The sequence below is a fragment of the Sus scrofa genome, chromosome 2 (assembly GCF_000003025.6).
Source record: "Sus scrofa isolate TJ Tabasco breed Duroc chromosome 2, Sscrofa11.1, whole genome shotgun sequence".
NCBI classification, from domain to species: Eukaryota; Metazoa; Chordata; class Mammalia; order Artiodactyla; family Suidae; genus Sus; species Sus scrofa.
In genome coordinates this window covers 70,071,040-70,097,384 of record NC_010444.4, presented here as the reverse complement: position 1 = coordinate 70,097,384, position 26,345 = coordinate 70,071,040, and the positions used below count along the sequence as shown (strand labels likewise).

Below are 26,345 nucleotides of genomic sequence, written 5' to 3'. Positions count from 1 at the left end.
GCTCCCGGTCGCCATATTGGGAGCGGCAAGGGACGGCCGGAGCCGAGACGGCCATCTTGGATAGGCCTGTGAAGCCTTAGAAGAAATCGTTCTGATGGTTCGCGCTTAATGGCGGCGCGAAGTGCCTCCATCTTGGGAGTGGCAGTTCTACAGTCGGACCAGAAAGTTCCTAAAAAATGCCCGTGAACCCATCGCGGGCTTAGGGCGGGCTTAGGGGTTGAGGGGTGGGAAAGAAAAGGAATAAGCACATGACACAAAAGTACCCCCCACCAACTTTCGGCAGAAAGGGTCTGCTCCGCCCCCGTTGGGACCGCCCCTCCACGCAGCGTGCGTCAGCCAGTGAGAGCGGTGGGTGGAACGCGGGCGGTTTCCATGGGAACACTGGAGGAAGGAGGGGGAGATTACCTAGCAACCAGGAGATGCCGCGAGGCTCAGCCAAGCGGTCGACAAGTACGTTCCCAGAGCCGAGGAACCTGAGCTGACAGATCCCCAACAGAGGCGATTCCTAGTAGACCTAACTCTTTGCGGTCCTCGGCCTCAACCCAGTCATGACGTCTCCCCTGTGCTGGGCGGCCTCCGCCAACGCCATGCCTTCTCAGGACCAGGTTTCAGCCTCCTCCAAAGGCAGGGGCAATCAGGCTCAGGCCAAGGGGCATCCCCAAGGCAAGGGCTCGGTGCAGGCCTGGCAGTCACTCCATTCCAAGGCAGGACCCTTCCATGCCAGCGAAGGGAAGTCCACTGTGCACACGCAGGTGGCTGAGTTACAAAGGAAGATTCAACTATTAGGTAAGAGGGCTCCAGAGGGCACAGAAGTGTCAAGAGTCACCAGCTCATTGGCCTGGCATGGTGTGACTGGAATGTTTCACTGGCATTCATCCATGTGGCCAGTTTCTGGAGGCAAAAACTCATACTTCCTTATGGTTTTCCTCATCTCTCTTATGAAACTTTTCCTGAGCTCAGAACTGACTGGACTGCATTTCATACTTTTATGTGATTTCAACTCTTCTATCATGCATGGGGTGGTGAAAAACAGATTCCAGGGCCAGATTTTCTGGGTTCAGATCCTGGCTCTACATATACTAATTGTTTGACCTTCAGGAACTAAGAGTAATCTAATTGCTCCCAGGTTGTCCATTCATAAAAAGGAGATAGTAACCGTACAAGCCAATAGTTGAAATGAGTAAAGGACTTACAACGGTGCTTGACACATAGTAATGCTATATATTGTAAACCAGTGGTTCTCAATGGAAAAGGGCTGTTTTGGTTCCCAGGGGACATTTGGCAATGTCTGGAGACATTTTGGTTTGTCACATTGTTGGGGGGAGGGGATATGTTACTGACATCTAGTGGGTAGAGGCCAAGGATGCTGCTCAACATCTGACAATGCACAGGACAGCTCACCACAGCAAATAATTATCCCAAATGTCAGCCAAGGCTGGGAAATCCTAGTGCAAACCATTATTATTTTATTATTAGAAGGTAATTTTACATGGTGGTTGAAGGTATGGGCTGGGGAGTCAAACTGCTTATGACCTTGAACAACCTAATATACCTGAGTCTTCTAACCTCTAAAATGGGTATGGTATGTACACACACATATATATAGATATATACCTATTGGTACAGGGTATTTGATGAATAGGAAATTTATTAGTCCAGCATCCAATACATAACGTATGCCCAAAGTAAAATATTGTTACAATGTTGACAATTACGAAAATTGTCCCTCCCCTCTATGATGCTCTGCTTGTGCCTGCCCACCTCACCTGACCCCAGAGGGTGACCGGAAGGCCTTTTATGAGAGCACCCAGTGGAACATCAGGAAGAATCAGGAGACCATCAACCAGCTCCGAGAGGAGACCAGGGTGCTACAACTACAGCTGGCAGACCTGCTCCAGGTGAGGGTGAAGAAGCTCCAGGAGGCAGGGGCCAGCATCCTTGGGAGCTGAATAGTAGCAGTAGTCTGAATCAGTAGTGTGACTGGGTTCCTCTCTCTGCAGGGAGATGAGAAAGTGGTCCAGGCAGTGATTCGGGAATGGAAATCAGAGAAGCCATACCTGAAGAACAGGACAGGCCAGGTTTGCCCCACTCCCATTCCACTGACCATCTCCCTTCATTTCAAGCCTGGATCCCCACCCCACTCACCTCTCTGCCTCCCATCTCACCCTCTCCAATCCCTTCTCCACACCAGCCACTATTCATTTATTCATTCAATCTTTATCATGCACTGACCATGAGCCTGGCATGATGACCATGCAGTGGAGAAAACGGACCTTGTTGCCGCTCCCAAAAACCTTTATTTTAGTAGAAAAAAATAGACTCCCCCCAAATAAAACCAAGAAAAATGCAGAAACAAAGTAATTTTTTGTTATAAATGAATAAAATAAAACAGTGACTTACTAGAGATGGATGGGGACAGGGTTTGCCCTTTAAAATGTCGGGTGGGGGGCACCTTTGCTTTCTCTAAGGTGGTATTTGAGCTAAGAATGGAACAGCAGGTGATCATCTGGGGAGCGGGAGCATTCCAGGTAGATGGAACAGTAAGTGCAAAGTCCCTGGGGCAGGAACAAAGGTAGAGTGTTGGAGACGCAAAGGAGCTCACAGTGGTGGAATGGGAGTGAGTGAAGTGTGCTCAGTAGGAGGTGAGGTCAGGGAGGTTAGCAGGGGCAAAACCCTGAAGCAGGCCTCACTGGCCATGCTGGAGAGTGCAGGTTTTATACTAAGAAGCAGAGAAGTAGGAAATGGACTGTGAGGAGGTCATCTGAATAAAAGATGATGTTGGCTACACTAGGACAAAATTGGTAGAAATAGGAAGAAAGAGATCTCTCTGGGGTAACCTTTGAAATAGAACATAGAATTGCTGGGAGTTCCTATCGTGGCTCAGCAGAAACAAAATCCAATTAGTATCCATGAGGATGCAGGTTCAATCTCTGGCCTTGCTCAGTGGGTTGGGGATCCAGCATTGCCATGAGCTATGGTGTAGGCCGCAGTCACGGCTTGGATCTGACATTGATGTGGCTGTGGTGTAGGCTGGCAGCTGCAGCTCCAATTCAATCCCTAACCTGGGAACTTCCATATACTGAGGGTATGACCCTAAAAAGCAAAAAAAAAAAAAAAAAAAAAACCCCAGGGAGTTCCCATCGTGGCACAGTGGTTAACGAATCCGACTAGGAACCAAGAGGTTGCGGGTTCGGTCCCTGGCCTTGCTCAGTGGGTTAACCATCCGGCGTTGCCGTGAGCTGTGGTGTAGGTTGCAGACGCGGCTTGGATCCCGCGTTGCTGTGGCTCTGGTGTAGGCCGGTGACTACAGCTCTGATTCGACCCCTAGCCTGGGAACTTCCATATGCCACAGGAGCGGCCCTAGAAATGGCAAAAAGACAAAAAAAAAACAAAAACAAAAAAAAAAAAAACCAGAGAATTGCTAACAAATGGGGTGTAGGTGGGAGAGGAAAAGAGATGAAGATGACATCAAGGTTTTGGACTTGAGCACCTGAAAGATTCAAGAAGGACAGCTCTGGGGAAAGATCAAGGACATACTCAATTTTGGACATAATGGTTTTGAGCTGCTTGTGGAGCATCTGGAAGGCAGTGTAGACACAGATATATCAGCCTGCAGTTTGGGGGGAGGCTAAATTTGTGTGAGGGGGTTTCTTTTCTTTTTATGGCCACACCTGCGACATATGGAAGTTCCCAGGCTAGGGGTTGAATCAGAGCTTTAGCTGCCAGCCTGCACCACAGCCACAGCAAAGCTGGATCTGAGCCACATCTGTGACCCACACCACAGGTTGCTGCAACACCGGATCCTTAACCCACTGAGTAAGTCCAGGGATTGAACCTGCATCCTCATGGATACTAGTCAGGTTCTTAACCCGCCGAGCCACAATGGGAACTCTGGGGAGGCTAAATTTGGCTGTCTTCAGTGTATAGGTGAGTTTTGAAACCCTGAGACTGGATAGGATCTCCAAGGAGGTGGGTGTGGACAGAGGAGAGACGAGCTTGGGGCTGTCTCTTCAAAGGCAAAGGAAGTGGATAAGAGGCAGCCAAGGAGGTGGGTGGAAAAATGGGTGGTGTGTGTCCTGGAAGCCACCAAAAGAGAGAATCTGCCAGAGAAGGAGGATCAGTCAGGTCAGGTGCTACTAAGAGACAGGGAAGATAAAAACCTAGATATAGGAGAAGGAAGGGAGGAAGGACTAGGTGGGGGGCTCACCCTGCTCTTGCTCCCCTCCCTCCAGCAGGCCCTGGAGCACCTGGACCACCAGCTGAGTGAGAAGGTGAAGCAGCTGAATGCTCTTCGGCACCAGCTGGGCTTGCGGCAGAAGTGGCTGGAGGAGCTCCAGCTGCAGCACAGTCTGCGTGAGCTGGAGATGGCAGAGGCACAAGATAGGAACACGGAGGTGGCCAAGGTAGCACCTGTGAGGTCTGCAGAGAGCTTGATTCCCTGGGGGAGGGATTGAGGTGGGAGGGGACCCAGCCCAGCCTTGCTTCCCTCTAGACCATGCGGAACCTGGAGAACCGCCTGGAGAAGGCCCTGATGAAGGCCGAAGAGGCAGAACACATCACCAATGTGTACCTGCAGCTCAAGGCCTATCTACAGGTAGGGACCAGGAAAGACTGGGGTTGGGGGCGGCAAGTGGGAGGGCCATCCTGGTTAGGGATAGTGGTCATGGGCCTCCCTTGTTCCCTGCATCCCAGGAGGAGAGCCTTCACTTGGAGAACCGGCTGGACTTCATGGAAGCTGAGGTGGTGAGAACGAAACATGAGCTGGAGGAACTGAACGTGGTGAATCAGGAAGCACTCAATGCCAGGGACATAGCCAAGGTGCCAGCCTGTGGGCCCCTGGGGGTCCTGCCCCTCCGCTGCCACGGTCATCTGGCCCTAGTATCTGAACTCCAGCTGTCCCCGAACTCATCCCATCTCTCTCCCAGAATCCCATAGCCTAACCCAACTGTCTCGGGTTAGGCCTGCAGCTCCCGCCCAGAGCCATGGTAGGTGCCAGCTGGTCCTGCTGTTTCCCTGCCTGCCCTCCAGAACCAGCTGCAGGATCTAGAAGAGACAGTATTACGAGAGCGCAAGAAGCGGGACCGATACCTGACCGAGTGCAAGAAGCGCGCTGAAGAGAGAAAACTCCAGAATGAACGCATGGAGCGAAAGGTGGGCGCACCAAGGATGCAGGGCTGCAACCCTAGCCAGCCCTTACTTTGACCCGGCCCTGCGGGGTCCCGGCCGCGCCCCTACGTTGGCCCTAGACCCTTCCCCAGTTCTGACCCTTCTTCTGACTCCGCCCCCATCTCCACCAGAAGTCAGGGCTCCTCCCACATCCATGACCCCGCCCTTCAGTCCTCCAAGTACTTTCGGGTTGGTCCTCATCCATCCCTACCGCAATTGGCCAGAGTCCGAAATTTGATCCTGCCTCTAGCCTGCCCCTTATTTACAGGCCCCACCCCCTGCTCCCTTGACCCCGCCCCTCTGCCCTGCCTCGGAGTCTCCTAGCCCTGACCTAGACTGTCAGGCATCTGACCCCTGTTTTGATGCCCTTACTTGGCCCCAAGCCTGGGTCCCACCCCCTTCCTCACCCCCGACTGAATACCCCCCTTCCCGCCTACCCCCGCCGCGGCTTCTGTCAGGTGCCTTTGTCCGTAAGCTGACCTGGGCCCTGACCTCAACTCCCGAGCAGACCCAGCGCGAGGACGTGCTGCTGCACTCCGACGACACGCTCCAGGACAGCCAGCGCTCCAAGGAGGAGGAGCTGCGGCGGCGCTGGAGCATGTACCAGATGGAAGTGCTCTTCGGCAAGGTCAAGGACGCCACCGGCGTGGCAGAAACACACGTGAGTGCTGCCTGCGGCCTCTCCCAAGCCGACCTGAGCCTGGAAAGCCAACCCTTTCTGCAGGGGCAATTTCTCAGCACACAAACCTGCTCTCTTCTTAAAAAAACACCCCTTCCTGCTCCAGCTACTGCCCGGTTTCTCTGCTGCTTCTCACAGCAAAAGCCACGCGTGTGGAGTTATCTACACTGGCCATCATCCTCTCCTCCTGTTCCTGCTTACACCAGCTGACCTCTGTGGCATGTCAGCTCTAGGAGAACTGGGAGTGTTGTCTCTCTTCTCCTGGGTCCCCAGCACCTATAACAGGGTCTGGGGCACAGACGACTGCACAGTGCCAGCCTCAGTCCCAGATCAGCTAGGTCCCTGGTCTGGGGTCCCCTACTTGGAATTTTCTTCCTCAAAATTTTCTCTTTTTTCTTTCTTTTTTCTTTTTTGTTTTTGCTTTTGCTTTTGCTTTTTAGGGCTACACTCGCAGCATATGGAAATTCCCAGGCCAGGAGTTGAATCGGAGCTATAGCTGCCAATCTATACCACAGCCATAGCAACACAGGATCTGAGACATGTCTACACCACAGCTCACAGCTACACTGGATCCTTAACCCACTGAGAAAGGCCATGGATTCCTTGAAATTTTCTAAGACCATAGGTCCCTGGCTGGAAAACACTGTGATTCCCCTGGACCTCTGTTGGGTTTCTCCACTTTGGGCACCCTCGAATCTATTACTCCTCCCATGGGCTGACTCACAAGGGGTTCCAGAACTTGGACCTATGGGGTCATCTGGAGCACTGTAGTTGAGCACCTTTCCAGAAGTTGGCCTAATGGGCAGATCTCTCTCACAACCCCTTCCTGGAGGGGGCAAGAGTTACTGCCAGAATGTTGCTGGCACTATAGACTTTGGAAAGTAGCTGTGCTTCACTGCTGTCGCTGCCCCACAATGTGATTTTGGCTGATTCAATTTCCTTATCTAGACAAGGAAGGGGCCGTAAAAAATCATTCGTCCGGGGTCGCACACCCTGGACGACTCATACCAGTCCGACTCACAGACTGGCCACCAGTCCGACTCACAGAGCGCCTGAACACCAGTGGGCAGAAGCCACCAGCTCAGGCCACCTGTCCTGTGTGTCCGGGGGAAAGGAAGAGGGGTACACCCATGCCTGCATAGGCCCTGGCTCTGATTTGGGCTGGGCGGCCCGCAGGCGGTGGTGCGGCGGTTCCTGGCACAGGGAGAAACCTTCACACAGTTGGAGACACTCAAGATCGAGAACGAGCAGATGCTGCTGAGGCTGAAGCAAGAGAAGCAGAGGCTGCAGAAGGAGCTGGAAGACCTCAAGTACTCAGGAGAGGCCATGCTGATGAGGTGAGGCCCGGGTGCCTCAGGGAGAGAGTGGTGCCTTGTTGGGGAAGTTCAGTACTGCTCCCATCTCAGACTGCCTTCTTCCTGCAGCGAACAGAAGCTGCAAGTCGAGTTGCAGGAGCGCATCAAGGCGGAGGAGCAGCGGCGTGCTGATGTGCAGGATAGGCTGGAGCGTACCATGCGGGCAATGCATATGACCAAGGAGGCCCTGGAACACCTGGCAAGCAAGCTAGACCACATCACAGTAGCAGACTCCGCCCCTGAGGAAGCTCCGCCCAGAGCCCCGCAGGACGTGAGAGGCAGCTCCACCATCACGCAGGTGGATTCCCGCCCCAAAGTCCACTCAAGAGAACCCACCCCATGCCCTGTCCAGTACATGAGAGGCCCGAACACAGGGGAAACTCCAACCTGCTCCTCAGAGTCCTCAGCCAGCGTCCAAGAGGAGACCCCCTTACTCCTCAAGAGGCCCAGGACTTCAGAGACCTTATCCCATTTCAAGTCCCGCCTCCACAGGAAAGTCCTACCTTGCCCCCCACACCCACCGAAGACTTAAGAGAACCCCCCCTCCAATCCTGGAGCAGCCACAGACAAGAGAAGTCCCACCCTGCCCACTGCAGAGTCCCATTTCTTCAGAAGGTCAGCCTGACAATGGCCTTCCTCCCACTAAAAGACTCATCCCCCTCCCATTACCCCCTGGCTTGGGTCTCTGGAGTTCAGAGGCCTTGCCTCACAAGCGTAGCCTTTGTTCATAAAGGGTAGCACCGCTCTTGTTAGTCACCCCTCACTTCAAAGGCCTTATCCCTAAGAGGAAAAGCCCCCTGCCTGGGTGAGACCTTTCCTGGAGGCCCCGTCCCTCCTGGCTGACAGAGCTCCGCCCCTGCCACAGGAGGCCAGCGGCTTCGCGGGAAAGGAGCTGGATCCCAAGGCAAGTGACTATTTGCCCAACCTACTGGGCCTCGTGGAGGAAAAATTGTTGAAGCTGCAGGCGAAACTCCAGAACCACAATGTGCCAGAGATGCTGCGCCACATTGCCGACCGAGAGGTGCTCATTCAGCCAGAGGGTGGGGCTGAGGATGCAGGGGCTGGGGCGGAAAACCAGGGAGTCAGGACCACACTTTGGAGACCAGGGAGGGGGCCAGTGGGCTGGGAATGGGCTTCAGGGACAACGGGTGAGGTTTAAGGAGCCCAGATTGAGCCAGGAGAGTTTCCTGAGGGCCCTGGCAGCCCAGAAGTCTGGGCTTGTGGGGTACAGGGGTCAGGCCAAGGGGTAGGACCTAGAGACTAGGGGCGGGCCTGAAGGTGGGGTGTTGCTGGGCATCAGAGTGAGCACTGGGAACAAATGATACGGCTGTGCCCAAGGAAAACTTTACAGGAGTGGGCAGAGGTGCTGAATGGGATTGGGGTGTATCTTGGGGGGTGGGGGAGATGCACTTCCCTGCAGCCCTGTGCATTCACACTCTTCTCTCCCGCTCCCACCTCCCCCAGTTCTTCTCCACCCTAGAGGGAAAGCTGCCTTCCTACAACACCCGCATCGCCCTGCCTCTTGCTGGTCACAAGGACAAGTTCTTCGGTCTGTCTGGGCAGGAAAAGGGGGTGGGACTGGGGGCCCTAGCAGAGCTTTGGGAGGTAGTCAGGGACCGGACCTAGGGCCAAGGTGGGGGTGGGAAGGGAAAGCTGAGTCACGAAGGGGAACCTTGATCCCCTCATCGCCCTTCGCAGACGAAGAGGAGAGTGAGGAGGAAGACAACGAGGTGGTGACCCGTGCAGCGCTCAAGATGCGTTCCCAGAAATTAATCGAATCCCGCAGCAAGAGGCGCGGTCGCTCTCGGAAGTCCTAGACGCGCCCTCGCGCCCACCTGGCGCTTCCGGGCCCCTGCGGAGCACCCCCACCCCAATCCCTCTGGGCCCAGCTGCGGGCCCAAAGGGGGGCCCCTTCAAGGGCTGATCGCAGCCCGCACAAGGGAGCCGACTGGGCGGGTGACGCGAGGAGTGGAGAAGGGGGCTGGGCCGCCGGATGTTCCCACAGTAAATCTCAGGCTGGTCCGCACCAGCCTCAGAATCGCGCAATAAAGGTCACCAACAAGCCCCCTGTGTATTCCCCTCTCCTTGATCCTGCACTGCCCCAAAGACAGCTACCCCTCAAACCCAGGACCACAGATTCAGCTCTCTCTGACCTGGGGAGTGATGACTTCCATCAGCTAGGGACACCACTGAGCTCACCCTGTCCCTCCAGAAAAATGGGAGATGCCTCCATACCTGGAGCAGACCAGCCCTCCCCATCTAAGGTCTCAAGTCTGTCCCCCACTTAGCTATACACACTCCCCCACACACCTAAGGACACAAAAAAAGAGCCTGCCCCTAGGAGAGAGAGAGGGGCCTTTCTCCCGGTGCAGAATACACACCTATCCGGAGAGCCCAGGCTTCTCCAGGGGCCTGGGCTGGGAGCTGGGGTCCCACAGGGATATCCGAGAGCCCTGGGTCCACCCCGCTCCGCCCCCGCGCGGCCCGGCCGCCCCGCCCAGCCGGCCCAACGCCCAGCCACTGCCCGCGACCCGCAGGCCCTTCCGCCTCACTCAGCCGCGTCGGCGGAGCGGGACGGTTGCGGATCATGGAGCGGACAGCGGGCAAGGAGCTCGCCCTGGTAAGGGGAGCTGGGGCTCCGGGGTCTCACATCCCTGGCGGCTACCAGGTCCAGAAACTCCAGGTTCCTGCCCCCCTGGACCCCTTCTCCCCTCAAATCAGACCCTTCGGATCCTCTCTGGACTCCATACCTCGGTCCTCTGGGCCCCTGACCCAGTGAAGTGGCTGGTTCCTCCTAGGGATGGTGGGGGAAGAGGAGTTAGTTCTCTGAGCACAGGAGGGACCAGAGACAGACTCTGTAAGACTGGACCCTGGGACATTCCCAAAAGCCACCCTTTCCAAGGACCAGGGAGGAGGGTACCCATGGCACCCAGGGGACTTCCCTAGCCTGGACCCCTGCCTGGACTCTCACCGACTCTGGCCTGGAAGTGGGTGGATGAAACTGGCAGGTCCAGGCTTGAGTTTACCGGGAAGGTGGGGCGCTGCGGCGCATGGGACCATCTTCCTGCTTCATCTTGAGCCCAACTTTGCATCCAGGCACCGCTGCAGGACTGGGGTGAGGAGACAGAGGACGGCGCGGTATACAGTGTCTCTCTGCGGCGGCAGCGAAGTCAGCGTTTGAGTCTGGGGGCAGGCCCAGGGGGCACCCAGGTGAGGAAGGGGTTGGAGGGTGAGGCGCGGGCGGCAGGCTACCAGGTGAGGGCGGGGCGGAGTGGAAGGGCAGAGCCGTGGCCCGAAGGAGGGGTGGGCATTAGAGGCGACCAGGTCTGGATAGAGTGGGGCCTGGAGGTGGTCAGGTGAGTGGGGTAGATGAGTGAGGTGGGACCAGATGAGGTCGCAATGCCCTGTGGGACTTGGGGACAGAACTGCACGGCAGGGCCTAGGTAAGCCAGGTTTAGTGGGGCAGAGTTGGAGAGGAAGGAGTGGTCTTTAGAAGCGGCCAGGTGAGGGCCAGGTGGGGAGGAGGGATGGATGGAGAACGGGCCAGTGAAGCGTGGCAGAGGAGGGCTGAGAGCAGCCAGGGGACAGGTGGTGGGGGGGGCTTGTGAATGGGGTGGAGCCTGAGGGTGTCCAGGGTGGATTTGGGAGTGGGGTAGTTGTGCATGGAGCAGAATAATGAATCCAAGTGGCAGAATTCAGGAGAGAGGACAGGATCAGATGCAAGAGTGGTGCTTCCATGGACTTGATTGGAAAGGAGTGCCTGGGGCCACTCCTCTGTATTTCATTGCCTGTGTCCCCGCTCCACAGACCTCCAGCCCCGCTGCTGATACCTTCCTCCATTACCGCACCAGCAAGGTGCGGGCACTGAGGGCGGCACGGCTGGAGCGGCTGGTGCGGGAGTTGGTGTCTGGGGATCGAGAGCAGGACCCGGGCTTTGTGCCTGCCTTCCTGGCCACCCACCGGGCTTTTGTGCCCACTGCCCGCGTTCTGGGCCTTCTCCTGCCACCACCGCCACCGCCCCTGCCATCAGGGTTAGTACCAGGGAGACCCTCATGTTCCCACCCCAGACCCTCACCTAGATACTCTCTCTACTCCCTCCACCCCATTTGGAACCAGGAACCACCCCCAGCCCCAGAACCTTCCCCTAAGTCCCCTCCAGTCCCCTTTTTCTTCACCTGATTGAGGAGGAGGGCTTTTTCCAGGGTAGAGCTCAAGAAGACAGAGGGAAGAGATCTGAGCTTGAACAAGAACTTGAGGTTTGTTTCCCATCAAGCGGGGGTTAGGGGGTCCTAGAGGTCAAAGGTCGGATCTGAAGTGTAGGGGCTCCTGAGGTCCTGGCTGGGCTCTGAGGCCCTGCCCCTCTGGCCAGGGCTGTGGTGTCGGTGCTGGGCTCCTGGCTGCGGGACCACCCTCAGGATTTCCAGGACCCCCCAGCCCACTCGGACCTAGGCAGTGTCTGCACCTTTCTGAGCTGGGCAGCCCCATCAGGGGCTGAGGCCCAGGAGGCAGAAAAGCTGCTGGGAGATTTCCTGGAGGAGGCTGAGCAAGAGCAGGAAGAAGAGGAGCAGTCCCAGCCATGGGGAGGTGAGTTATTGCGGGAACTGATAGTGTCCTGAGCAGCCCTTTCCTGCATGCTCTCTCCCCCAGGGGCCTCCTCCCCTCAAGGAGCTACAGATCTTGGCCAAGGTTCTTAACCCTGTCTGAGCCTCAGTTTCCCCACCTGTAAAATGGGAATAATAACCCTCTGTCCAAAGTGTTGGCATTTGTCTATTACGTCCCCCACCCAACACACTCTCACTACCACTGAGTCAGGATACCCTGTGTTTCTGGCTACAAATCATTCTATTGCTACTTGCCTTAGGAGCCACAGAGACCTGGGTTCCAGTCCCAGGTCTGCCATTTGCTGACTGTGTGGCCTTGGATAAGCCACTTCACCTCTTTGAGCCTCAGTTTCCTTATCTGTGAAATGGGGGTAGCAATAGTACTTACCTCATTGGCCTCTTCATTCATTCAACAAATATTTAGCCACATAACAGTAGACAGGAGCTCCCAGGTTTCTGGAGGAAACAATCAGTAAACAAGTAAATAAATAAACATCGAGGGCTTAGCAAAGAGTATTCTTTTCATTATTGTTAGGATTCTTATTTAATAGAATCTACTACTTACAATGAAATTAATACAATAAATCATACTGGTTGTTTTTGTCTTTTTAGGGCCACATCCACAACATATGAAGATTTCCAGGCCAGGGATCGAATTGGGGCTGTAGCCACCAGCCCACACCACAGCCACAGCAACACCAGATCTGAGCTGCATCTGCAACCTACACCACAGCTCACAGCAATGCCGGATCCTTAACCCACTGAGGGAGGCTGGGGATCCAACCTGCATCCTTATGATTATTAGCCAAATTTATTCCTGCTGAGCCACGATGGGAACTCCCCATTACTGGTATTTTCTAGTAAAGCAGGTGTCAGCAAACTGTCTGGTCCTTTATAGAAAATTTTGCCAAGGACTTCCCATTGTGGCTCAGTGGTAATGAACCCAACTAGCCTCCATGAGGACACAGGCTCTATCCCTGGCCTGGTTCAGTGAGTTAAAGGATCCAGTGTGGCCATGAGCTGTGGTGTAGGTCATAGATGCAGCTCAGATCCTTGCTGTGGCTGTGGCATAGGCTGGTGGCTACCTCTGATTTGACCCCTGGCCCAGGAATTTCTGTATGTCGAGGGTGCAGCCCTAAAAAGACAAAAAGAAAAAGAAAAAAAGAAAAGTTTGCCAACCTCTGTTGTAGAGAGCTTTAGGGGGAAGGAAAAATATCCACATACTTCATTTAGGTGTTTGTTCAATTGTCACCTCCTCATATATGCTTTCTCAGATCTTCTCCCAACAAATTCAGCCTCCCACTCTGAGTCCTGTTACCTGCCTATTTTTTGTCATAGCACCCATTGGCCTTATCCCTAGCTCTGTCCCCAGGGTCAGTTACAACACAGCTTTGTTGACTGAATAATTACATCCTGCTTATAAAGCATCCTCTTTCACCCTTCTGTGCTTGATCCGATCCCTATCACAAAAGCATCTATAAACCCTAATCCCCAGTTTTTAATCCTAAGATTAAAGTGGCTACACTCCTCTCTGCTTTACAAAGTAGCAGCCACTTCTCTCTCTGGGTGACAAAGTCTCAGTTATTTATGTATATTTGATCCTTCCATCTTTCCTCCTGGTTACTAAATATCTTTCTTCCTGTACCTTCAAGATTTCACCAACTGACTGAAAATCATCAGAGCTGTATAGTCTGCCAGCCACTAGCCCTGTGTGGCTATTGAAACTGAATTTAAATTAATTAACCCTAAAAAATAAAAATAAAAATTCAGTGCTTTGGTCACACTAGCTACCTTTCTAGTGCTTAGTAGCCACACTGGACAGCACTGGTAGAAAATACTTTCTCAGTTCCCTCTGTGGTGCCACAGGATTGGTGGCATCTTTGCAGAGCCAGGTTGCAGGTTCGATCCTGGTCCAGCACAGTAATTTAAAGGATCCAGCATTTCCTCATCTGTAGTGTAGTTTGCAACTGTGGCTCAGATCTGATCTCTAGCCCAGGAACTCCATATGCCTTGGGGCAGCCAAAAATGAAAAAAAAGAAGAAGAAGAAGAAAGAAAGAAAAGAATATACTTCCACCACTGCAGAAAATTCTATTGAAAGTGCAGCCCTAAGCTATGAGTTATTGAAGTGAAAAGAGAAAATGAACATTTATTGAACATTGACTGTATGCCAGGCTCTGGGAACCTTAACATCTTTATTTTAGGGTTCCTTGTTACCATGGAAAATTTAAGACATATAGAGAAGTGGGGAGAAATAGTGGAAAGACTACTCAAATACCCATTGCTCATCTTCAACAATTATCAATTAGACCAAAAAAAAAAATCTTGTTCAGGATGATTTGTAGGCAAATCCTAGGTAAATCCCAGACTTGTGTCATGTCACACACAAATACTTTGGTTGGCACCTGCAATTGAAAAGGACTTTTAAAAGATATAGCCTTCATGCCCACAATCATTTCCAATGAAATCAGCAGTAATTACGTAATCTCAAGAAATAGTCATATTCATGCCAGTAGCGTGACCAAAAAAATACTCATATTCAAATCCTCCTATTGTTCTTTGTGGGTTTTTTTTGGAGGGGGTTGGTTTTTGTTTGTTTGTTTGTTTTTGGCCACCCCATGGCATATAGAGATCCCTGGCCAGGGATCATATCTGAACCACAGGTGTGGCATAGGTCACAGCTGCTACAATGCCAGATCCTTTAACCCACTGTGCCAGCTGTGGTTTGAACCTGAGTCCTGGAGCTGCAGAGACACCACCACAGCAGGAACTCCGTCCTTTTTTTGGCTGCACTTTCAGCACGTGGAATTTCCTGAACCAGGGATCAAACCCAAGCCACAGTGGTGACAATAATGAATCACTAACTGCTAGGCCACCAGGGAACTCCCTCCCACATTGTTCCTAAATTGTCTTTTCTATAGGTGTTTCTTCCACATCCAAAGATCCATTCAAGGTGTTCACTTCTTAGATCTCCTTTATTCCATGACAGTTTCCCTTTGCCTTTTGTTTAATACCATTAGGAAAAAAAAAAAGGGTCATCTGTCCTAAGGAATGTCTCACATTCTTCTCCATTTACCTACTTGCTTTCTCATGGTGACATGAAGCATATTCCTCTATTCCCCATATTTGCTATGAGATCTAAAGTTTTGTTTAGATTTATGTGCAGTTTTTTTCCCTATGCTCACTTTTAAAAACTCATATTTTGCAATGCCACCTGTCCCAATTTGAAATGAAAGACAGATAAACACAGTTACAGAGATTATTTAAAATATAATAATATGATGCTGGAATTGTAACAAGAAGGAGAAATAAAACAAAAACAGGGAGTTCCTGTCATGGCTCAGTGGTAAAAAATCCAAGTAGGACCCATGAGGATGTGGGTTCAATTCCTAGCCTCACTTAGGGTTAAGGATCCTTGCTGGGTTAAGGATCCAGCAATATGTGGTATAGGTCACAGACACAGCTCAGATCTTGCATTGCTGTGACTGTGGCATAGGCCAGCAGCTGTAGCTCCAATTGGACCCCTAGCCTGGGAACTTCCATATGCTGCAGGTGTAGCCCTAAAAATAGCAAAAAAAAAAAAAAAAAAAAAAAAATTACACAACAATAAACTATACTTGTTTGTGTGTCAATGCTTGGGCATGATGAAGTTGTCCAATGCCTTTGCCTGCCATAGCATCATAGTGAGTGTGATAGCTGCAAATAATGTAAGGGAGAGCACTGACAACACAGACACATTAGCATAAATGTTGGTGACGTAGATGATCGATTTCCAAAATAGTGAGCAACACTTGCAATCTCCACACAAAACAAAGTCCAGACTTTCAGAGTTCTTGCATTCCTGGAGCCAAAGTAATTAGTGTTTATGAACAAGATAGTTGTGTTCTAGATACAGATTATCATAAACAGGTTTTTTCCAAGGACACAAATGCCTTGGAGGGACATTTGGAGATTGGGTGGAACAATTCTTCACTATATATGTCTGGCTCCTCTTGTGGCAAGATTTCAACTTCCAAAATGTCCCCTAGGGAGTGCCACCATTGAAACTCACCTTGAAAAAATCATATTTATTGAGCACTTAATAGCAGTTTATTAAGTGAGAGCTCCTTTAAATTAAAAAAAAAAAAATCCAGATGAAGAAACCAAGGCACAGAGAGGTCAAAAGGCTTGCTTTTAATGGCACAACAAGCATAGTGAACCAGTTTGGATTTGAATTTAGCCATTAAAACAATCCCTTAACCACAAGGTTATACCACCTTGAACCACCAGAAAGGAGACGATGGATCCCATCCTAATAAAGGTTCAAAGTCAAAGAGCCTACCTTCTATTCTAGCCTTTGAGCACCTGGTTTCAGATCCCTGTCTCACTATTTACTGAGGATTCAAGTTAGAGCAAATTCCTGCCTCAAAATTTCCCCACTCCTAGAAGGTGCCTAATGGCACTTACTTCTCTGGATTAGTGTGCTAAATTTCAGGGGTAATCCACCCAAGATGCTCAATGACCTTTACTGCAGCCCGGACGTTCTTAAAAACGCTCAAAGAATTCTGTTTCCCAGATGAGAGGTTAGGCTCACAGACACCAAAGATCACACAGCCAGTCCTGGATTCAATCTTCACTGTTTTTAACCCTGCTAATGCTCCATCAGGATCCCTAGGGGCTGCCCAGATCCCCTGTCCAGACTCCCCAGCAGGCTGCTTGGAAGAGGAGGAAAGACTCGTGAGGGAAGGCCCTGAGCTCCTGGACTTCAGTGTAGACGAGGTGGCCGAGCAGCTGACCCTGATGGATGTGGTAAGAACTCTGGCTGGGCGCGGCTGGGGGGTTGTGGGGGGGGCTGGGGGGAGGCCCCGCTAAGCACAGATTTTGCACATTCTCCCCACCCGCTCAGGAGCTCTTCTCGCGCGTGCGACCCTGCGAGTGCCTGGGCTCCGTGTGGTCGCAGCGAGACCGGCCGGGGGCCACAGGCACCGCCCCTACCGTGCGCGCCACTGTGACCCAGTTCAACAGAGTGATCGGCTGCGTGCTGGGCTCGGTCCTTGGAGAGCCGGGCCTGGCTGCCCCGCAGAGGGCGCAGCGGCTGGAGAAGTGGATCCGCATCGCCCAGGTGCAGGTCTGGGGTTGGGTGGGCAGGGCTGGGGGCGGGGCCGAGGCTCGCTGAGAGGCTGACGGCGGGCGGAAGGCAGAGGACGGGGGCTAAGGGGAAGGTTGGGGCTGGGAGGTGCTTAAGAGAAAGCCTGGGAGGTGGCTGGGCGGGGCTGGTGTAGGAATAAAAAAGATGGATTGGGGGCACTGGGGAGGGGATAGGATTGGAGAAGGAGGCTGGGGTCCTGAAAGAGTGGGAGCGGGGCTGGACCCTCAGGGCAGAGAGGAAGAGTAGAAATGGGGGCGCAGGAAAGAGAGTGGGGCGCTGCAAGGCTAAGGGGGTAGAAAGTTGACACCTCGGGGTGAGACTGATGTTGGGGAGGAGGGAGGTCTGGGTCTTGGTCTGGGAGATATGCTATGGGTCCGTCTAGGGCCCTGGAAGAAGCAGGGAGTGGGACACGGGAAGCCAAGGTCAGAGGAAGGGAATGGAAGGACAGCTGGCAGAGGGGCTGGGGCTGCAGGTGGGGGAGGGAGGAGGGCCCCTGGGGAAGGAGACTGAATCTGGGTGGCTTGTCAGATGTGGGGCGAGATATGCAAGGGTCTGACCTGGGATCCCAAGTCACAGAATCAAAGGTGGATCGGATGTGGGAATCAGGCTTGGGGTGTGACTAGCGAGCCCCCACCCTGCCCCCCAGCGCTGCCGGGAACTGCGGAATTTCTCCTCCCTGCGTGCCATCCTGTCTGCTCTGCAGTCCAACCCCATCTACAGGCTCAAGCGCAGCTGGGGGGCAGTGAGCCGGTGAGCAAGAAGTGGGGTCGTGGGGGTGGCCCACCTCATCCTAGCTCTGACTCTCCCCCGCTGCCACCCCCTGACCCCTCTCTTGTCTCCCCAGGGAACCGTTATCTACTTTCAGGAAACTTTCGCAGATTTTCTCCGATGAAAACAACCACCTCAGCAGCAGAGAGATTCTTTCCCAGGTACAGATGGGTGAGGCCCCCGCAGATCCCAAGCCCAGGAAGGGGACCTGGGGCCTGGCAGGGCATTGCTTGTCATTGTCATGACATTCAATGTCCTTTCCCTATGCCTCAGGAATGAACTTCCTCTTGTCTGTGGGCAGCCCTACGTTTTTACTGCCTCTGCTGCCCTCATTATAGCTCACACTTTGTGGCCACCTTATTTGTTCATTCAACAAATACCAGAAGTTACAGGGAAAAGGTCATTGAAGGCCAGAGTCAGAACAAAGAGTAAAAAAAAAAAAAAAATGCTAAGGACTTGACTTTGATAAGCAAGACTGAAAAATGTGTGCCAACAAGTCTGACTTATTGCAGGCAAGATTTGGGTTCTAATTGCAATTCACCTAGGGTTCTTAGGTGAATCCCGAATAAATGGCACAGGAAGCCTGTCCCTTTGCCCAGAACATTCTTTACATTCACCTCCTGCAGGGGTCTACCCCAAGGTCCCCGCCCTCAAGAGGCCCTCCCTGCACCTCCAGCACCTTCAGCGCCCCCCCTCCACTGCCCTTATCTCTGCCTGTCCTCACTTTCCATGTCTAGCTTGCTTGTTGTATCTCCTCCTTGCTAATATCTACTCTGAGAGGCCAGCATTTTTGTCTGTTTTGTTCATTCCCACCTCCCCAGCACTCAGAACAGTACCTGGCCCAGAGCAGATGCTCAGTAAATATCTGTAAGTGAATGAATGTCTCAAATAAGGATGAGGGCTCAAGGAACAAGGAGCTCATCATTAAACACCTATTGTGTGCCAGGTGCTTGCCAGGAGGCTCCACCAAGAACCTGATAGACACATTTCCTGCCCTTGGAGGGATTCAGGCCCCAAATGGGCAGACAGTGCAAGTTCCTGTTGTGGCTCATTGGGTTAAGAACCTGACATAGTGTTCGTGAGGACACGGGTTCCATCCCTGGCCTTGCTCAGTGGGTCAAGGATGTAGCATTGCTGCAAGCTGCGGCATAGGTCACAGATGGCGGCTTGGATCCAGTGTTGTGGCTGTGGCGTGAGCCAGCTGCAGCTCCAATGTGATATCTAGCCTGGGAACTTCCATATGCCCCAGGTGCAGCTGTAAAAAGAAAAAGAAAAAGAACTTCCCTAGCCTGCCAAGTGGGAGGAGGAGGGAGTGGGATGGACTGGGAGTTTATTGAGGTTAGTAGTTGCAAACTATTGTATTTGGAGTGGCTAAGCAATGAGATCCTGCTGTATAGCACAGAGAACTATGTCTAATCACTTGTGATGGAACATGATGGAGGATAATGAGAGAAAAGAATATATATATATTTATATATATATGACTGGGTCAGTTTGCTGTACAGCAGAAACTGACAGAACATTGTAAATCAACTCTAATAAAAATTAAAAAAAAAAAACCTGCCCCATCCCTTATACCCCTAATTACCAGGCAGAGCAATGCTACGAAGGCAAGGTTCAAGGCATTTCTGGGGGACCACCAAAGTACAAGGGTTCTCACTTGTGATAAGGCCAGTCTTGGGGGCCATGGCACCCATGAGCCCCACCTCTCATTATTGCTGGTGGTACCTGCCCCCGGCTGCTTATCTACTTTCCCCGCACCCCCAACCCAGTTCACTTTCCCTTGGGTATGGCCTTTACAACCACTTAGGATGGAGGTATATTCCCTGAGGGAGGGGTCAAAGAGGCCCCAGGACTGCTCAGTCCTTCTCCCCCCCCCAGGACGAGGCCACCAAGGCATCCCAAGAGGAGGACACCCCCCCAGGAAGCCTGCTCTCAGTGAGTGATGGTCGGGATGAGAGACAAGCGGGATCCTCGGGGAAGGGATTGGAACGTGATGGGGTTGGTGATGGGCTGAGAGTGACTGGAACTCTTGGGGCTACAGAAACTGCCCCCAGGGCCTGTCCCCTACCTTGGCACCTTTCTCACGGACCTGGTTATGCTGGATACAGCCCTGCCGGACATACTGGAGGTCTGAGCCCTGACCCTAGCCTCCTGACCCCAGCACCATTCACCCTCAGCACAGCGGGCCTCCTGACAGCACACCCTTGATCCTGCTCCTGCTCCTGACCCCAACTCATTTAGTGCATGGGCCTCCTGATATCCCAGCCCCTGACCTTGACCCTTGATCCTTGACCCTGGAGGCTCCAGTTCAGATAAAGTTTGCCCCCAGGGGGATCTCATCAACTTTGAGAAGAGGAGAAAGGTAAGTGGGCACCTGAGTGGGTGTGGGGAGTGGGGAGTCCAGGGTGGGGGCAGGGCAGGGTGGGGTCTCAGAGGCCGCCCCCTCAGGAATGGGAGATCCTGGCCCGCATCCAGCAGCTGCAGAGGCGCTGTCAGAGCTACTGCCTGAGCCCCCGCCTGCCTGTCCTGGCTGCCCTGCGTGCTCAGTGCCAGCTCAGCGAGGAGCAGAGGTGACCAACCTGTGGCCTGGTCTGATCTCCCCGACTGGCTGACCTTGGATCACACACTGGGTCCACCTATCTCATGTACCTCTCCAGCTGCTGCTAAGACAACCTCCCAGCCCTGACCTCCCCTGCAGCCTGTCACCTTGCACTGTCTCCAGCCCAGTTGAGAGCCTCAGTCAACCTCTGATCCCAAACTTTGACTTTCTTTCCTCTTTCTTTTTTTCTTTCCCTTTCTTTCTTTCTTTCTTTCTTTCTTTCTTTCTTTCTTTCTTTCTTTCTTTCTTTCTTTCTTTCTCTCTTTCTTTCTTTCTCTCTTTCTCTCTCCCTTTCTTTCTTTCTTTCTTTCTTTCTTTCTTTCTTTCTTTCTTTCTTTCTTTCTTTCTTTCTTTCTGTGCTGCACCTGCGGCATATGGAATTTTCCATGCTAGGTGTCAAATTGGAGCTACAGCTGCTAGCCTACGCCACAGCCACAGCAACACCAGATCTGAGGCACCTCTGTGACCTACACCAGAGCTCACAGCAATGCCAGATCCTTAACCACTGAGCAAGGCCAGGGATCAAACCCAAGTCCTCATGGATACTAGTTGGGTTCACTACTGCTGAACCACCACAGGAAATCCCACATCTAAATTCAACCTTTAGCATGGAGCTGGCCATTCTACTCAACCAGCCCATCAGTTCTCATCCCTACCCCTGGCCCTCTCTGACCCATGACCCCATTTGTGACCCCTATCTGACTCTCTGAGCCCAATTATTGACCCCCAGTTCTGAGCAACTGACTCCAACTTTGACATATAAATTGACTTGTGACCCCAGGTCAGAGCATCCAACTGAACTGCCCAAGGGTTTCCTTTCATTCTATTGAATCCATCACCCTAACCATTGATCCCAGTGATTATCTGACTTTGAACTCTGTCCTTGACCCAATTTGAAGCTTCAGTCCCACTCTGTGAATCCCTGTGTGACCTGCCAACCAAGCCATCTCATCTCATCCCTAATAACATCCTGAAACTAATGACCACATTTGTTACACTGACCCTGACATTTGGTGCCCAATCCCTGGCTGTTAGCCCCGCCCCCACCTCTCTACACACCACAAACCCAGCTCCTGACTGACTCGAATTCATTTTCCAACCCACCTTCCCCATCTGCATCTTGACCCCTCAGCTACCGCATCTCCCGTGTCATTGAGCCGCCGGCTGCCTCTTGCCCCAGCTCCCCACGTGTCCGGCGGCGAATCAGCCTCACCAAGCGCCTCAGTGCGTGAGTCTCAGGGAGAAGTTGGGGAATGATGTGGGCAGAGATGGGATCTGCTCCCAGGACTGAGGCTGATCTCAGCCTCATCTCCTGTCCCAATTCTCAGGAAGCTGTCCAGAGAGAGAGGCTCATCTCCTGGTGGGAGCCCTGGGGACCCCTCATTCTCCACCTCCAGGTGAGCCTCCCATTTGATGAGATGGCAGGGTCAGAGCTCGGGGCAGCCACCCAACCTTGGACTCTGCATCTCCCCCAGTGTGTCCCCAAGATCCCCCCCATCCAGTCCTATAACCAGGGACCCTCCAGCTGGCAGTCCTCCAGCCTCTCCAGGGCCCCAGGGCCCCAGCATCAAGGTACCAGGACTGTGTGTGCATGTGGGACCTTGGGCAGCCAGGGCTGTGTGTGTGCGTGTGTGTGTGTATGTGTGTGTGCACAGGATTTAAGGGCCAGGTATGTACACAAGAGACTATACACACAGTTGGCTGAGCACTCTGGGTGTATGCCTGGGAGACCACGTGCGTCTCCATGGTCCTGTTTCAGGGACTGTCCATCAGTTATGGTCAGGTCTGGACCAGAAAAGCCCCTTACCCGCAGGGCACTCTGGGCCACAATTATACACTTTTGCAAGGATATATCTGTCCCCAGGAATGTGCTTACCTGGAGGGGAAATGTGGCTGTGAATATCTACAGTATCTGCGTGCAGGGTTGTTCGTGGACACAGGCTTGTGCACGTCCAACAATTGCGAACCTATGTGTTTGCTTGCTGCTCTCTGGGTACATGGGTTGTGTATGAACATGGGTCATGTGTGACTGTACATAAGAGGCCATGCAGGTCTGTATGTGATGGGATTGCATAGATGTGGGCTTGTGTATGTACCCTAGTTGCATGTCTCCAGGCTTGGGGTGTATAGGAAGATGTGTTGAATACAATGAGGGAGGGGCCTCATGCTCTCACCACTCAACCTCCATCTCCACTGCCTACAGCTGCCCCTGAGCCCCGACCTGCCAGGCCCCCGGCCCCTGGCCTTGCCCTTGAGTGGTCCTCGCATCCCTCTCCCTGGGCAGCAGGGCTCAGAGGCCCGAGTCATCCGCATCAGCATCAACAATGACCATGGGAATCTGTATCGGAGCATCTTGGTAAGGTGCTGGGCCTGGAATCTGCTTGGGGCAGCCCTGCCCTTGGGGCTCATCCTACCTAACCTCCCGCCCTCTCTTCCCAGCTCACTAGTCAGGACAAGGCCCCCAGCGTGGTGCAGCGAGCCTTGGAAAAGCACAATGTGGCCCAGCCCTGGGCCCGTGACTACCAGCTCTTTCAAGTCCTTCCTGGGGACAGGGGTGAGCAGGGACAACTTGGATCCTGGGCTGAGGGAACGCTGGGAGGGCAGCAAATTAACTGAGGTGGTTCTAGCACAGAGTAGCAGTCAGAGGAAGCAGGGCCAGGGTAAGAGGCAGAAAAATATATGTGCCTTCATTATGTGAGGTCATGAAGTTGTCCTGGCTCAGGGCAAGGGAAGAGGGCACTAAAGCTATCTTCCTAGGATTTATGAGAAAATGAGCTTGCCCAGGGTCAGGTGGGAGAAGGAGTGCAAGAAGGTCATCTAAGCTTACATTTGTAGAGTCATGAGGTTGTTCAGTTTTGACCTGGTGGAGTGAGAGATTGAAGGGGGTTCTGGGCTTGGCCTTGAGAGGGAATGAGTTTGTCCAGACTCAGCATGGGGACTCAAGTTATCGGAGCTTGGCATGGGAGAAGGCCCCATGGTATCGAAATTCAGGGAAGGGAAGCATGAGGTTATTCAGTGTAGAGGTGAGTAGGAGGTTGTCCAGTTTTCAAAAGGGAGAACAAGAGATTGACCTATGAAAGGATGCAACATGAAGATGGCAGGACATGAGGAAGGAATACTTGTCCATGTATCATGTGCAAGGCCCACAAGTGGTACAGGCTGGAAGTGGCACGTCAGAAGCTGTCCAAGTTCGTTGGGAGAGCAGCATGACCTTGGCAGGGCATTGGCTACAGGTGGACTGGAAGTTGACTGGAATGGGTGGTTGGAGTTTGCTCAAGCTGTATTGTGGGTTGTCTAGATTCCAGAGGAAAATCGCAGGCGGTTACCCTGGTTGGTGGTGGGGGAGACATGAGGTTGGGCAAGCTTTGAGTGGGAAGCTGTCCAGGTTCCCAGTGAAAGGGGAATGAGGTTGGCTTAGCACTGGCTAAAGGGACCCAAGGTTGCTCGGGCTCCAGGGTAAAGGGTGAAAGTTTACTTAGGTCTTTGTAGGGGAAATATGAGGTTGTGCAGGCCTTTCACCATCCTCTCCATGCCTGTCCAGAACTCCTGATTCCTGACAATGCCAATGTCTTCTACGCAATGAGCCCAGCCGCCCCTGGAGATTTTGTGCTGCGGCGGAAGGAGATGGTCCGGCACACGACTTCAATCTCCTCTGCCTGAAGTGGCTCTCCTCATCTTCTAGGACATGGCCCCATGGGCAGAAAGGGGCCTGGCTTCTATCACCAGGGGGTGGGGAGGAGGCTGTTCCCTGGAAAGCTCCCCTTTCCCCATAGAGGCCATTGTGCTCCATAACCTATAACTGCCCCCAACCTCACTGAACCCCATCCTTCTGACCCTCTTGGCACCAGATCCCTATTCCAAAGACATCAGGCCATGGGGTGGCTGGTGGAGAACTCCATCCCATAAACATAGAAAGAGGCAGAGCATCGGGGGTCAGACTCTCCCCCAAAGAAATCTTGTAACTGTTGCAGACCTTTCAGAAGCAACAGAAGTGGATGAAAATAGTGACCAAAGTCATGAAACAGGAGTCTGTCTTGTTTGTTCTATGCCTGTGCCCCGTGTTCATTCTTCATCAGGACAAAAATTTTAAAAAAGAAAAGAAAGGAGTTCCTGTCTTGGCTCAGTGGTTAACAAATCTGACTAGGAACCATGAGGTTGCAGGTTCGATCCCTGGCCTTGTTCAGTGGGTTAAGGATCCAGCCTTGCTATGAGTTGTGGTGTAGGTTGAAGACGTGGCTCAGATCCCGTGTTGCTGTGGCTCTGGTGTAGGCTGGCAGCTACAGCTCCAATTCAACCCCTAGCCTGGGAACCTCCATATGCCGCAGGAGCGGTCCAAGAAATGGCAAAAAGAAGAAAAGAAAAGAAAGGAAAGGAAAGGAAGGAAGAAAGAAAAAAGAAAGAAAGAAAGAAAGAGAGAGAGAAAGAAAGAGAGAAAGAAAGAAGGAAAGAAAGAAAAGGAATTCCTGTTTTGGCTCAGTAGTAATGAAACCTGACTAGTAGCCATGAGGACGTGGGTTCGATCCCTGGCCTCACTCAGTGGGTTAAGGATCCAGCGTTGCCGTGAGCTGTGGTGTAGGTCAAAGACGTGGCTCAGATCCCATGTTGCAGTGGCTCTGGCGTAGGCCGGTGGCTACATTCCAATTGGACCCCTGGCCTGGGAACATTCATATGCCACGGGAGCAGCCCTAGAAAAGGCAAAAAGACAATAAATAAATAAATAAAGTTAAAAAAAGAAAATCCAACTGCAGTGGCTCAGGTCACCGTGGAGGCATGTGTTGGATCCCCCACCTGGCTCTGTAGGTAAAGGATCTGGCGTTGCCACAGCTGTGGCATAGGTCACAGCTGTGGTGTAGGTTACAGCTACAGCTCAGATTCAGTCCCTGGGAACTTTTTTTTTTCCCCTGCTTAAGTACTCTGCTAGACAATATATATATATATATATATATATTTTTTTTTTTTGTCTTTTTGCTATTTCTTGGGCCGCTCCCGCAGCATATGGAGGTTCCCAGGCTAGGGGTCGAATCAGAGCTGTAGCCACCAGCCTAAGCCAGAGCCACAGCAACGCAGGATCCGAGCCACGTCTGCAACCTACACCACAGCTCACGGCAACACCAGATCGCTAACCCACCGAGCAAGGCCAGGGACCGAACCCGCAACCTCATGGTTCCTAGTCGGATTCGTTAACCACTGCGCCACGACGGGAACTCCTATTCTATTTTTTTAATAATGATTTTTATTTTTTTCCATTATAGCTGGTTTACGGTGTTCTGTCAATTTTCTACTGTACAGCAAGGTGACCCAGTCACACATACATGTATACATTCTTTTTTTTTCACATTATCATGCTCCATCATAAGTGACTAGACATAGTTCCCAGTGTTATACAGCAAGATCTCATTGCTTATCCATTCCAAAGGCAATAGTTTGCATCTATTAACCCTAAATTCCCCTGGCAACTTCTATATGCTGTGGGCATGGCAAAAAAAAAAAAAATCCATGAACCAAACAAAACCAAACAAAAAGCAGAGTTAAGTACACAAAACAATACAGATTTTTTTCCCTCTTAAGTATTAAGACCTTAAAACCAGTCAGACATAGGAGTTCCCATTGTGGAGCAGTGGAAGCAAATCCGACTAGGCACCATGAGGTTGTGAGTTCAATCCCTGCCCTCACTCAGTGGGTTAAGGATCTGGCATTGCAGTGAGCTGTGGTATAGGTCACAGGCACAGCTTGGATCTGGTGTTGCTGTGGCTGTGGTGTAGGTTGGCAGCTGTAGCACCGATTTGACGATTTGACCTCTAGCCTGGGAGCCTCCATGTGCTGCGGGTGCAGCCCTAAAAAGCAAAGCCAAAAAAAAAAAAGACCAATCAGATATAACAATGTTCTTCTTAAACTAGCTTAAGCAAATAATTGCTATCCTTACTGAATGTTTACTATGTGCCAGGCATGTTCTCAAAACTTGACATAATCTATCATAATCCTCATAATAGCCCCATGAAGGAGGCACATCATGCCCATTTTATACGTGAAAAACTGAGTGAGGCTAGG

At 52.3% G+C, this 26,345-nt stretch overlaps 2 protein-coding genes across 4 annotated transcripts; both read left to right on the top strand.

The window, feature by feature from the left end:
* CCDC151 (coiled-coil domain containing 151) lies at positions 358-9,266 on the top strand. The gene is made up of 13 exons (XM_005654766.3): positions 358-786; positions 1,777-1,898; positions 2,001-2,078; positions 4,233-4,403; positions 4,493-4,594; positions 4,693-4,818; positions 5,029-5,151; positions 5,675-5,827; positions 7,022-7,182; positions 7,270-7,498; positions 8,066-8,221; positions 8,665-8,749; positions 8,899-9,266. The coding sequence occupies exons 1-13, from the start codon at positions 549-551 to the stop codon at positions 9,015-9,017; spliced, it is 1,863 nt and encodes a 620-aa protein (XP_005654823.1). The 5' UTR covers positions 358-548; the 3' UTR covers positions 9,018-9,266.
* On the top strand, positions 9,395-24,324 carry RGL3 (ral guanine nucleotide dissociation stimulator like 3). Of its 3 annotated transcripts, XM_021083875.1 has the most exons (19): positions 9,395-9,820; positions 10,297-10,410; positions 11,008-11,231; positions 11,403-11,456; positions 11,570-11,784; positions 16,445-16,587; positions 16,685-16,900; positions 17,574-17,677; positions 17,772-17,856; positions 19,577-19,633; positions 19,740-19,826; positions 20,028-20,060; positions 20,147-20,268; positions 21,430-21,525; positions 21,626-21,694; positions 21,773-21,869; positions 22,501-22,653; positions 22,737-22,851; positions 23,839-24,324. In XM_021083875.1, exons 1-19 carry the CDS (start codon positions 9,788-9,790, stop codon positions 23,955-23,957), a joined length of 2,136 nt encoding a protein of 711 aa, XP_020939534.1. In that variant the 5' UTR covers positions 9,395-9,787; the 3' UTR covers positions 23,958-24,324. The 3 variants fall into 3 exon arrangements, with proteins under 3 accessions (XP_020939534.1, XP_020939535.1, XP_020939536.1); XM_021083876.1 differs by lacking the exon at positions 11,403-11,456; XM_021083877.1 differs by lacking the exons at positions 21,773-21,869; positions 23,839-24,324 and having other exon boundaries at positions 21,430-21,521.

Excerpts from the sequence above, each read along its gene's own strand:
- CCDC151 (XM_005654766.3), top strand. The coding sequence starts at position 549 with ATGACGTCTCCCCTGTGCTGGGCGGCCTCCGCCAACGCCATGCCTTCT. Across the intron at positions 4,595-4,692 it reads AGCTCAAGGCCTATCTACAG|GAGGAGAGCCTTCACTTGGA; the intron begins GTAGGGACCAGG and ends CCTGCATCCCAG. Across the intron at positions 7,499-8,065 it reads GCAGCTCCACCATCACGCAG|GAGGCCAGCGGCTTCGCGGG; the intron begins GTGGATTCCCGC and ends CCCCTGCCACAG.
- RGL3 (XM_021083875.1), top strand. The coding sequence starts at position 9,788 with ATGGAGCGGACAGCGGGCAAGGAGCTCGCCCTG. Across the intron at positions 11,232-11,402 it reads CCACCGCCCCTGCCATCAGG|GGTAGAGCTCAAGAAGACAG; the intron begins GTTAGTACCAGG and ends GGCTTTTTCCAG. Across the intron at positions 19,634-19,739 it reads CCCCAGGAAGCCTGCTCTCA|AAACTGCCCCCAGGGCCTGT; the intron begins GTGAGTGATGGT and ends TTGGGGCTACAG.